Source organism: Gallus gallus, chromosome 1, assembly GCF_016699485.2.
Source record: "Gallus gallus isolate bGalGal1 chromosome 1, bGalGal1.mat.broiler.GRCg7b, whole genome shotgun sequence".
Lineage (NCBI taxonomy): Eukaryota > Metazoa > Chordata > Aves > Galliformes > Phasianidae > Gallus > Gallus gallus.
In genome coordinates, this window is record NC_052532.1 from 96,740,387 (window position 1) to 96,753,102 (window position 12,716).

General features: G+C 35.4%; 1 protein-coding gene across 7 annotated transcripts in view; it reads left to right on the forward strand.

Annotated features, from left to right (window-relative positions):
- The window catches only part of ROBO1 (roundabout guidance receptor 1), a 707,723-nt gene that overhangs the window by 688,389 nt on the left and 6,618 nt on the right, over window positions 1-12,716 (forward strand). For all 7 annotated transcript variants that reach the window (XM_046904542.1, XM_046904541.1, XM_040653484.2 and 4 more), the window contains 4 exons: window positions 773-917; window positions 1,226-1,477; window positions 4,951-5,360; window positions 7,494-7,646. In XM_046904542.1, coding sequence (XP_046760498.1) covers window positions 773-917; window positions 1,226-1,477; window positions 4,951-5,360; window positions 7,494-7,646 — 960 coding nt within the window. The remainder of the gene's footprint in view (window positions 1-772; window positions 918-1,225; window positions 1,478-4,950; window positions 5,361-7,493; window positions 7,647-12,716) is intronic.

The following is a 12,716-nucleotide window of genomic DNA, read 5'->3' on the forward strand; positions in this document are numbered from 1 at the left end:
GATCATAACTGTGTCCAAAGTTAAGATTCAAGACCACCTAAATAATTGTTCTTATACAAAGTTATTGGAATTGTTAAAGCTGCATTGTTCTATTATAAGCTATAATTTCCCAATTTCCCAGTAATAGTAGGTGAAAACATTTGAGCTGTACTTCATCGATCTTTGTTATTTTAGTTCTGCCAGCAATTATTTTCAACTGCACCTGCCATTTAGACTAAAACTGGTAATTTCATTGTGCCTAAAACGTTTCAGTGGACAAGTACAAATTACATATATTCAGTGACTTAATGCAACAGTGGAACTTTAATAGATCATATCTGTATCATATTGTATTTTAGATTCCAGCAATTAAATAATATAAAAGCACTTTTGAAAATATGTCTACAGCTCATTTGTTTTAGATGATAATCTATAATGTAATTAATAGAAGTGGGAAGCTCATTCTTAATTACACTGCTTGTAAAATTATGTTATGGTTTTATCACATTTTGACTATTTATTAACAATTCTACTCTTGTATTCTGTGTGTTTTTTTCCATGCTATGTAAATTTTCTAGTTAAGTTCAACTACTTAAGAACATTGAGCAGTTCTACAAAGAACGTACAATAACAAATTGATGTAAAAAGAATACCAGTTTATTCCAACTCATCACAACAGAAAATTCCTAGAAGATTCAAGAGAACATGGGACTATGGGTATTTTATTTTTCAAAGCACGGTGGTTAGCAGTTATTTAAAAGCATTACAAATACGTACTACTTTTTATTCACAGGGAGTCAAGGGCACAAGAAGGGTGCTCGGACTCCAAAGGCTCCCAAGCAAGCTGGCATGAACTGGGCAGATCTTCTTCCACCCCCTCCAGCACATCCACCTCCCCATAGCAATAGTGAAGATTACAGTCTTTCAGTGGATGAAAGGTAAGAAAGTTGAACACATCGTCCATTTCTACTTTTAATTGTTAGTTAATTGAACAATAACTTGTTCTGCAAGCTGGCATTGAGACATTCCTTTGGTACCATTCTGATGCTGCTCATCAACTGGCTGTAGACTATTTAAAGAGACTTAATGACAGTGGTGTGCATCCAGTCAGTACATCTTCACTAAGCTGTTTTCAAGAGTGCATATAATAAATATTTTTTTTCCCTGAGCTATTTATACATGTATCAAATATGCTAATTACACAGTAAAAATATAAGTCCTTATTTTCTTAAAAAAATAATTTTAGCTATGACCAAGAAATTCCATGTCCAGTCCCACCTGCAAGGATGTATCTGCAGCAAGATGAGCTAGAGGAAGAGGAAGAAGATGAGCGAGGTCCTACTCCACCTGTCCGAGGAGCAGCTTCCTCTCCAGCCGCAGTCTCCTATAGTCATCAGTCAACTGCCACTCTCACCCCTTCTCCCCAGGAAGAACTCCAGCCCATGTTACAGGACTGTCAGGAGGATCTGGGACACATACAACACCAACCTGAACGGAGGTGTGTCAATGCAAATGCAGTGAGGAAGATGTGACAAAAGCTATCTTGGTCCCACTGAAAATTCCTGTTGAATTCAGTGAGGCCAGGATTTTTCCCTTGATATTTAATCTGTTAATATCTAACTTGTGATATAGAATATCTAACTAGAATACTAGAACTATTTGTAACCTTAGAAATACATAATTAAGTTGCTTTATTATTATATGACGGAAAGAAATGCAGTATATCACTTTACGGTACATGCAATGCTGACACAAGTTAAATTCACAGTCATCAGGATATTAAAGTGGTATCGTTAACACAGCTTACCATATAATTACAGTTCCATTGTTTCCAATAGATTTACTGCTTTATTACCATAAAATAGCGTGCATTATTTCACAGTAACTGTGCAATTAACTTGTCACCCATATGTATGAATATATATAAATATATAATTTATATAACCTATAGATTTTCCTCCTCTCATAAATCCTAATACAGTAAATTACTGCTTGCAAAATTTTCTTAACATTTCCTCCTAACCTCATTTAAAAGAATGGCCAACGTTAATAAAGATAGATATTTCTTACAGGGAAATTTTGTTTCTTCTGTGAGTTACTTCTAGTGCCAACTACTTTGCATGTATACTCTCTCAGATTCTGTTCCATAAAACACTGAATTCTAAATGAGGCTTTATATGTATAATGCTTACTTCTCTTGCTTTTTGATAATATGATGCAGCTTTTGCATTTAAAATTATATTCCTTTTCTCCAGTGGTTTGCATATGTTGTTTATCATTGTAAGGATACCAACCTAACTGTAATATTACTGTCATACTTTCTGTTTTGATCAAACTACAGACTTGTTGTGAGCAGACTGTGTAACTTTTTATTTTATTACTGTAGTTTACTGGACATTTATGGATGTATTTTACAGAATGTTTTTTGAAAAGTTAGTTCAATATTTCATGTTTCCATTGAGTAAGCGGTAGTTATTAATATTCGTTTTTAATGGCTAGTAACTGCTTTTATTTTTATTCCTTATTTCTTCTTGATCCACTTTGTTTCGTATCTCTTTTCTTTGTTTGCTGTGGCAACATTTCTTGTGTTGTTTATCTTTTTTTGTTCCTCCATCTTCCTGAATCTTTACAGCCACTCTTTTTATTAATAGATAGCTAATAATATTTTCTCATAATTTTGAGCAGCTCTAATATGTAGGAGGACAGAAGTGTTTGTTTTAGCACTTCTGTTTGCGGGGGTATTTAGAAGTTAAACTAAATGGATGCTTAAAACAAAAATTGAAGTACTAAGTAAGTGATCTTAGATTACGTGTTTGGGGAAGTAAGATACACTGAATGGAGTAGACATTGGAGCATAGGTATGCAAACACACATAAACAGAAAGTTCTCTCAGCTTAAGGACTCAAGACAGGTCACCATAAATATCTTCAAAGTCACTCAAAAAAGTCAAGTTTCATGTTCCACGATATTCCAATTTAAGATCCTAGGGAGTATTATTTACTCTTTGAATTGATGGGGAAAAAAAATGGAATGTCTTTATTCTATTCTTTCCTGAAATGGCTAAGCCTAGTTTTTCTGAAAGTCTTACCATTGTTAGTGGGTAAGTTTTACTTTATCTTCATTACTTCTTCAAACACTGTTTCTTTTCTTATTGCTATATCCATCGCATCACTTAAAAAAGATTCATGTAATTCTGTCTACTTAATTAGCAAGTCTTTGGTGACTATCTTTTTTTATTTAACGGTGTTGATATGACCCATGGCATTGCTGTGTAAGTGTTGGTTGTGCTCAGCAGATGTAGCCCATTCTGGAAGGAAGTTTCTGTTTTGAATATGGTATGACAATGCTTTCCAGTTAAAAATGCACTGAATGTTACCTATCTGCATTTTTTTTCATATTTTTTTGCTAAGTGGTAGTTTCAAAGTGAACATAATGCCAAAAATACTGGTTTCCATACATTTTATTAGCTTTGTAGTCCTGCTAAATTATTATCTCAATTTCTGGTGAAAACCAGAAGATGATGATTGTGTATTGCAACAGGTCTCTGTCTGATTAGCTTGATAAATTTATAGCAAAGTGAAATCTGTTGTTTGAAAGAATGGACAAGTAGAGGAAAAACTAAATATTAATGGGATAGCAGGAGATGTCAATGTTGGAATTAGGATCAGAGATGATGTCATTACTAAAGCAAGAAACACTGCATCAGACAAAGTGGACCAAGTTTTGTAATTCTATATTCCCGTGAACAGCTCCTCTCAATTAGACTATCCTTAAAGGCTGGCAGGCATACTATATTCCAAAAATGCTAACATATTTTGTGGTCAGTTGCCTGTCTCATAATACGAAAGCCTAGAGAACAGGAAGACTGGCAAATATCTTGCAAGGACGGTCACACGATCTTGAAATTAAGGCATTTAAACTGTATTGAGCAAGGCCTCTAGTCAAAGGCAGGTAGAGCTTCCCATGGGTTCTGATGGCTTCTGTTCTTTTTTCTTCTATGAAATTGTTACTGGTAGATACCCCTAACTAACCTTGTCTTCATTACAGTTAGTATTTCTTATTGAAAATGGAAAGTAGTGTCTAGACAATGCAGTTCAGGGAGGTTGCAGCTTGTTCGTGCCACAGAGTATTATTTTTTAACTTGTTAAATTATCCTTTCAAACTTAGTATTTCATTTATTAAAAAAAAAAAAAAAAAAGTCACCTGTGAAAAAGAAAGGATTTTAGTTCACCATCCATTCAGTGAGATAATACAGAAAATTTTCAAGACAGGAAAAATAACTGTAAATTATTGCTAAATGGGCAGCAGTATAATTTTCTGGTAAGCAAAATCAACAGCTATTGCTGCAGAAAGTATTTCTTTGAGACAAATGGTAATTAAAGATCATGCCTGTGGCCCTGCAAAGAAAGCCTGTTGTCAGTGATAATGCCTGGAACTTCAGAGAGAGCTTTAAGTAAACAGAATGTCAAAATAATTAAATCTAATACATTACCTCTTAAAGTTTCTGACATCATAGCTGATGATTCTTAAGCTCAAAATAACTATTTTGGTATCCTCAAGATGTAGCATTACAGTAGATTACTCTTTATTTATATTACCACCTAGGCCTATTTGAAAAATAAGGAAACATCAGTACCTCTTTTGTTATCTTTTTGAATCATTGGGATGGGTGGAGGGAAGATAAAGTTTTTTGAGCAATCTGTTTGGATAGAGGTTTCAAGCTTCTAGAGTAGTATACTGACAGTTCTTTTGCTCTTACACTCCAGTGTGCACAAATGATATTTTTAATTAGTCACATCAACACCTCTTCTACTACCTGTGCATGAATAATGTTAGGAAACGAGAAGTTTTATGCAACATAGGCTGATTTCCATTAAAATCAGTACTGCATATTTTGATGAATTTACTCTACTTTTTCCTCTAACTATGTTATATGACTTCAGTTCTTCTTACCTTTGTATTTTTATGCAGACGTCAGCCTGTGAGCCCTCCACCCCCTCCAAGGCCTATCTCTCCACCACATACCTATGGATATATCTCAGGGCCTTTAGTCTCTGACATGGATACTGATGCACCAGAAGAGGAAGAAGATGAGGCAGATATGGAGGTTGCTAAGATGCAAAACAGAAGACTCCTTTTGCGTGGCCTTGAGCAGACACCTGCTTCAAGTGTTGGTGATTTGGAGAGCTCTGTAACAGGGTCCATGATCAATGGCTGGGGTTCAGCTTCCGAAGAAGATAACATCTCAAGTGGGCGGTCTAGTGTTAGCTCTTCAGATGGATCATTTTTTACTGATGCAGATTTTGCACAGGCTGTTGCAGCAGCTGCAGAATATGCTGGCTTGAAAGTAGCCAGACGTCAAATGCAGGATGCAGCAGGAGGTGAGTCTGTCCTGTATTTGATATGAAAAGGGGGAGAAAAAGCTCCATTATGACATGTGCTTATTCACAACCACTTTCTAAATTCCTGTTCTTATATTTGGAAATTCAGGAAGGGAAAGAGGGGGAGATTCTCACTAGTGAAAGAGGCAGTATGGGACTTTTGCTGAAGCTGTTCAAATAAATTGCCACTCCAAATTGCTTCACATAACTAGTTCCTATTTTTTTTGTCTTGTCGGTTGTTGCCAAACCTCAGCTCTGTTCATGGATTTCCAGCCAGAACTGAATGAGCCTAGCACAGTCTTGCCTAGTCGTGCATGACTTACAGAGCTGTTGAGCAAAGTTTGGGAATCACTGCTTTACATAAAACTGCTTAATCAGAGGTAGTGATATGTGCAAATATGAACATTTTTGTTATTATAATATTTTTTTCTTTAAGCTCACTGCTCTGATGACCATTTCTTAAGTCCCTGCCACACTTAACACTCAAACACTTCCTCTGACAATGAGTTGTCTGAAAATTTAGAGTTTCAAAAATATGACACCTTCATTATAACTAAGTATGCCCTTACTCTTTAAGAAAAGTTTCCAGTCAGTTCTTTTCTAATAGGTACTGTTTTGCTAAGGGGTAATAAAAAAAATAAATTTCAAAATTATATCCTTTTCCCAGTGTAAGGCTTCAAGTATTTTCAGTCTCTCATCATGAAAGATTTAATCTGTCTGTATTGAAATGTCCATTTAAATACTAAACTTTCAGAGTCTTATTTTCCCTTTATTTGAAAATATTTGTAATTGTTTCCCATTTCATATTTCATTATTAACTTTTGGAGAATGCTATTTAATTCTTAATGCTGTATTATTGAGATGAACTGGCTTTGTGCTGATTCCATAATTTGACAGCAGTTATTAGTTATAGTTTAGATGATAGATTATGAGTATGTAGGAAGAACATTTCTTCTTTTTTTTTTTCTCCTGAATCACCACTGAAGAGATTAGTGTTTTGCTGTTGCTTTGCAACATACTGGTTATAGGCAATGCCAGCTTTATATAGGTAATCAGCAACTTGATTAGTCCTGATGAATGTTGTCATATTTCAGCTAAGAAACAAGAATACTGCAGTATGTAGTGCTAATATCAAGCAGATCCATGAATATTTTGTCAGCCCTATTGAATTGCTAAACCTTGAGTACTGGGGTCCCTGTCACAACTGTGTCCACACTGACTCCACGGATTTGCAACATTCCTCTCTCATTTCTGATATCCTCTCTGAGTTAACAGTCCTTTGTTTCATTTCCACACAGCTGTTCATCATGAGGAGTGAGAGGGGAGGTAACTTAGTAATTCTGGATGAAATCCTGGCCAACTGAAGTAGGTGGCAAAACTCCCATTCGTACCCATGGAGCCAGGATTTCATACATTTTCTACAAATGCATTCATGCAAATATATATCTCTGTGTGTGTAAATTTATATATTTAGTAAAGATTTTTTAACATCTTGTTACTACTACATGTAAATAATTTTACAACAGTCAAGTTCATGCAACAGTGACTTTTATGTATTGATATTACCTCTACCTGACTGCACATCCTGGAAACACGACAATTCTTATCTGAAAATAAGCTGTGATAAAATGCTAATCATACATCCACAATGCATTCTTTCTTAGTAATTCACTCAAAGCTGTGCTAGGGCCATCTGTAGCTAAGTCCTGCTAGAGACTTGCTCTACTTATGTAGGGGAATTCACTGTGTCCAAACCAGAGGAGGTGAAGCCCGTTTTGAGAGTGAGTGAAACATTTTGTTGCCTGTGTAAGCCTGCTGGGCTGGAAGCCTATCTATGCTTGACTGCGTATGGTTCTCAGACTCCTTGAGCAAGAGCTCCCATTACAAACCAGTTGGATCGTTTATGTGGAACTAAGCCAGCCTGCCTATTAGTAGAATAGCAAATGTTTCTTTTTAGTTATGTCTCACTCTGAAACTGCTTACAGTAAGGATGAGAAAATTAACAGTACTGTGACAGTATTTTTTTTAAGTGCTATATAGACAGCTGTTTCTTATGTGAAAAAAAAAGATAAGTGTGAAGCTTCTTATTTTGGATGAGAAAAATAATAGTTATTGTTCTGTAACAATTTTCAGGCCGTAGACATTTTCATGCATCACATTGTCCCAGACCTACCAGCCCTGTATCTACTGACAGCAACATGAGTGCTGTTGTAATACAGAAGGTCCGACCTGCCAAAAAGCAAAAACACCAGCCAGGACATCTGCGCAGAGAAGTCTACACAGATGGTGAGTCCACTGAAATGGGTGAAAACGTCAGTGAACCTTTCTAACTATGCATTCAGTGTGTGTGTGTGTGAATTTTTTCCACAGAGATAACATTATATTTCCGAATTCAGTGATTTGTGTTTCCTGTTGCTAAACACAGTGAACAGATTAATCATTTTAAATGCTGTAGTTCCTTAATACTGTACATTGATGCTGCCACTTGAGAGCCTTGCACCTGTTTTCTGTAGTGTCCTAATCGGCTAATTACCGTCATTATTTAAGAGCCCAGATAGCATAAATAGTACAGTCATTGAGTGTAATGTGTGGTTAGGATAAAAATCTTGATTCCCATGACTAAATATTAAAACATCCAAAATGTATTTTCTCTCTCTCTCTCTCTCTAAAAAAAAAAAAAAAAAAAAACATTAACCATTCAAATGGTGGACAACAGAAATCAATGAATCTTAATCCTGACCACAGCATTCTTGCAAGCAGTTACTTTGTGAGTAGGAGCAATATTTAATCATCTTCTCTCGTGCCTTCACACACAATATCAACTCTTGCTGAAAAGGTAGTGCTTGTATTCCCTTGGGACCACAGAAGGATAATGCAAACATTGTGATGTTGTCTAGAGAGAGCCTTTAATGAAAATGCCTCAGGTGGTGCAACTTTTATTAAACCACTACCTTCCAGTTTTATAAAACAACCCAAGGGCTTTGTTGGAAATTCATGTAAGATAAATTCTGAAAGACTTAACCCATCTTGTCAAGTTTGCTAAATTTGCTAACTGGGGGAGGGGAAAGAAAGACACCATTCCCCACCTGCTGGATCTCAGCAACAACAATCTGATTAGGACTTTCATTACCAAGCTGAATTTTTTCAAAGAGGGGCATCGTTTGCCATTATCATATGAAAGCCTAATATTATAGATCCTTATCCAGGGTTACTAGAAGGGAGTTTTGAGCCACTTCTCCCTATGATTCCTGCCACTTGACGAAAAAATTTAATACAAAGCACACAGCACGATGAGCAGAAGTAATTTAGCAATGAGTGGTTGTCCGTGCTATTATCTGTACTTTATCCTGAGTATTTTCTCTCACTAGCATATATCAGATATTAGACTGCATTAAATACTGGCATGACACAGTGCACCTGGGCCTCTTGGCTTATGCCCAGGCCCCTTCTGTCAGTGAGACTGCGCTGCTGGAATATTATCTGATTTCAAGCGGTTATTACAGTGGTTTTGTGCATGTTTGCTTCTGTGAAAGGACAGCGCAAGGTGTAAATCCCAGAACTGTTCCAGAAATGTTACATTTATTACACTCCTGCAATGGCATTTTTGCAAGCTTTTAAGTACATTTTATCAGTTTTTACTATCTTGAAAGGAACATTCTTAACTGAATAATTGGCTGAGCATCAAACCTTGGTATAAACACAACACACCAGAAATAAAATCTAGACAGCAGCTTTATGTGGCCATTTTCTTCTAACACGGGAATAAATAAAAGAAGGACCTGCATTTGATGACAGGTCTTTGAGAACGTAATTATACAAAGTTAAGTCATAGAGCATTGTTATTAGGTATTGCAATAGATTTGACAATCATGATCAATATTTGTTTTGTGTTGCATAGCACATGCTTACTTCAGCGTATATTCTAATTAGAGAATTTTTGCGAACCAGTTTGGTGTGCAATACAGTGTAGTGGTTCAGAACAGCAAATTATGGCTTTAATTCCTGCAGACATAATAAAACTCAGTTCAAAGGTTGAAGGGCTTTCTTTGGTTGTTTTCCTGTTGGTTTTGTTGTTGTTGTTTTAACCTATATCAATTTTCATGTTTTCCATGTTTGGAGCCTTACTGAAGATTATAACCATTCACTTTAATAGCTAGAGCTATTAAGTATACCGTCCCTTTAGAATTAGCTATAAAATAACATCTAATAATTGTTTTTCTTAAGTGGAGAAAAGTGATATGGAAATGTGAATGAAACATTTAAGCACAATTGACTTTTCCCAGATCAGCATAGGCTTTTCTGCTGGGTTGATGTTACAGTGTTACTTGTCTTTTTTATGAAGTATTACCTATTATGAAGATTTTTTGTTTCCTTGGTGGGTGAGCATGCACGTTTCTAGTAGAAGAAAACTGCCATTCTTCATCTAAGCATTTATTGCTGGCCACAGCCATAAAACAAATAGTGAAAAGAGAAAAATACATTGCTTCATTATTTTCTCAACCTTTTCAGTTAAATTTACTTTCACATATGAAGAATTTTCTACTGTTCCCAAAGAACCTGAATAAGTATCTGCTAGCTGTTTGTCGAAATACTTGTGTTGGAAAGAATTTACGCAGTTAGTCGATGAGAAGGATATGTAAATAAATACAGTAACTGCAGTAACAGTTGAAGAACATTATCAGCAGAGATGTACATACATCATTTAAGATTCCATACATTTTTTCTTTGCACAGCAAGATTTGACAAAGAAGTTGGTATTTCGGAAAGTGTGTTTGTTAATACTGTAGCTGTACAAGGCCTACCACTAACCCTGTACGATAAAGCAGTTTTGTATTCTCTGCTAGCATAAGTTCGAATCAGTTTCTCCTTTATGTGGAACGAAATTTTAGCACAGTTGCTTTATTCTTTGACAATCATCCAGGTGGTAAAATGTTCTCCATATTTGTTGCTAAAAAAATCTTAGCTCAGTAGATGGTAAGGATTAATGTGTATGACTTTTTAAGTTGCTCTTCATCTGGCCTTTTAGAGTTAGTTACTAAAGGTGCATTACAAGAACCAGCAGATGTATGTACCTTCTCAGACTTGTCTGACGTACTTACATATTAGATTTAAGAAACCGAAAGGAATATTGTCTTTTCTAAAATATTGTATATGAAAGTCACTTCTCAGCTGTGATAAATTTTTTCATCAGTAATGTCTATCCTCAGAATTGTAAGCATGTAGATTAGGAAAAAAAAAAGGGTAAAAGTCCTTTGTCATTGCTTAGGTTCAGTAGGTTTTTAATATAAATTACACCTCTGATGCTGTTCACATGAGATTTTAAATCCTGATTCTTTTTTAAATCTTTCAGTGTCAAAGGAAAAAAAATATTAACATTTTCACAACTAACTGTTCAGCTCTGCAACTGAGATATTTAGGTGCTGTCAAGGACATGACATTAGGGCGGCTCACACAAGGCAGTCGAATATTTGCCTCATATTTACCCCATATTTACTTGGATTTTCACTTTGAAATGTAAGCCACTAAGCATGACAACATCATTTGCACTTGTTTATGCCTCTACCTGTGAAAAACCTACCCTGCACAAATTTCAGCAAATTTCTTACCTCTATAAAAAACATGCTTTTTACTGAATAATAATAATTTTTAGATATCTGTTCTCTTTGTCATACTTACTTCTGATATAAATATTTGCTAACATTGATTATGTTGCTGAGGGAGGTTTGATGGAGTGAAAACTGGTTTAATATAAAAACATTATGTAAATAAACATACAAGTAATACAATAAAAATAACAGCTACCTACTGCTTGTGTACATCATAATGGATGTCTATTTATTCACCCAGTTATTGTGTACATTTTGAGTCATGTTTCCTTAAAGATAAAGCATGAAAATAACTTCAATACATAAATAATATTAGCTGAGGTAATTACATATCTAACAATCTGAAATGATCTTGCAAAGTCAGGAAAAATCTCGAGTTTTGCATGCCTGCATTAATATTTAATAGAAGAAATCTGCTCCATCTTGTCAAGCATTGCATCAAATCTATAACTCCTGTTTTCTTCAGGATATGACAGTAGGAATCTACAGCTCCTTAGGAAGAGTTGTCTAATAAGGCCTACTACCTTCGTTTATCACTATTTGCAATTATTTTTTTCTGCTTATTTGTGATTTCTCCACCTCAGTGCAAAACTACTTAGTAGATTCTTCTTCCCTTCTGTCTTTCTGCTTCTCCCATGATTTCTGCATCTGTTTTCATTTAGAATCTTATTGAAAATAGTCATCCACCTTTCAATGACACATATGGAAGGTTTCCCCTGCAGACTATGCATGCTTTAAAATAGCATCCATTGTTTTTGCTAAGTGGGAAGCAGTACAACAATAATACAGAAACATGAATGAAGCATGTGTGTACTTCTGACCTTTAGCAAACACTTCTGAATTCTTTATATTGGTTTGACGTTGCTCTGTGATTTATTTTTTATTCCTTACAATCGAAGCTTCCATTTTCCTTTTAGTAAGAAGTGTGCCAGTTTGTACTAAAGGAGGCAGATGATCTAGATTTTCTCTGTGATCTGAGCTGTTAAAATAAATACCACAGGGGTGCAATAGTGTTGACCTCGGATTTTCTTTTTTTTTTCTCTATACAGGATTCTTCTCAGTAAGGAGTACTCTGTTATAATGAAGATTTTTATAGTTTCCCTGCAGGTTGCAAAAATGTTCTCAAAAGAGAATATTACTTTTCTGTAGTTATTGTACTGTAGAGCTACTGATATTTTGTGAATCTTTTTTTATACCAGTGTATCTTTCCTTTTTATGGTCAAGACTTAACACCTCTTTCTTCATTGTCCTGTGTGGCTGCGTAGGATTCTTGTATAGAGCAGTTTGTTCCAAGTAATATTTTATAGGCAACATGAAATATGCTGATTCTTGCCTTTGGTATTAAGCCAATGCACTGGCATGCCAAAACTGTTGGAGACTGGCTCCAAGAGTGACTGAAAATGTCAATATTAAGTATCTAAACTCTCTTTATTATCAGAAGGACAATTCAATGCTCTGATAAGTAATAAAGACAGTCAGTGGGGAATGTGAGGCACAAAATGCATGAAGTTCTGTGGTTCCAGAGGTATACAGTTCTGAGTTAGAGATTTGTAGTTTATTTTTATCCACCTGGGATTCTGAGAGAAGATGTAGCGAAGGAGGATGCTTTTCTGAGAAAAAAAAAAAACAGTGTGTATTTCTTCAAGCTAAGGCAGAGTTTATTGTTGTTGTTGTATTTTGTCCTGTGCAAGTTCTATAACCACTAAAAATATTCTCCAGAAATGGTAAGGATGACATCTCCAGCTTTGTT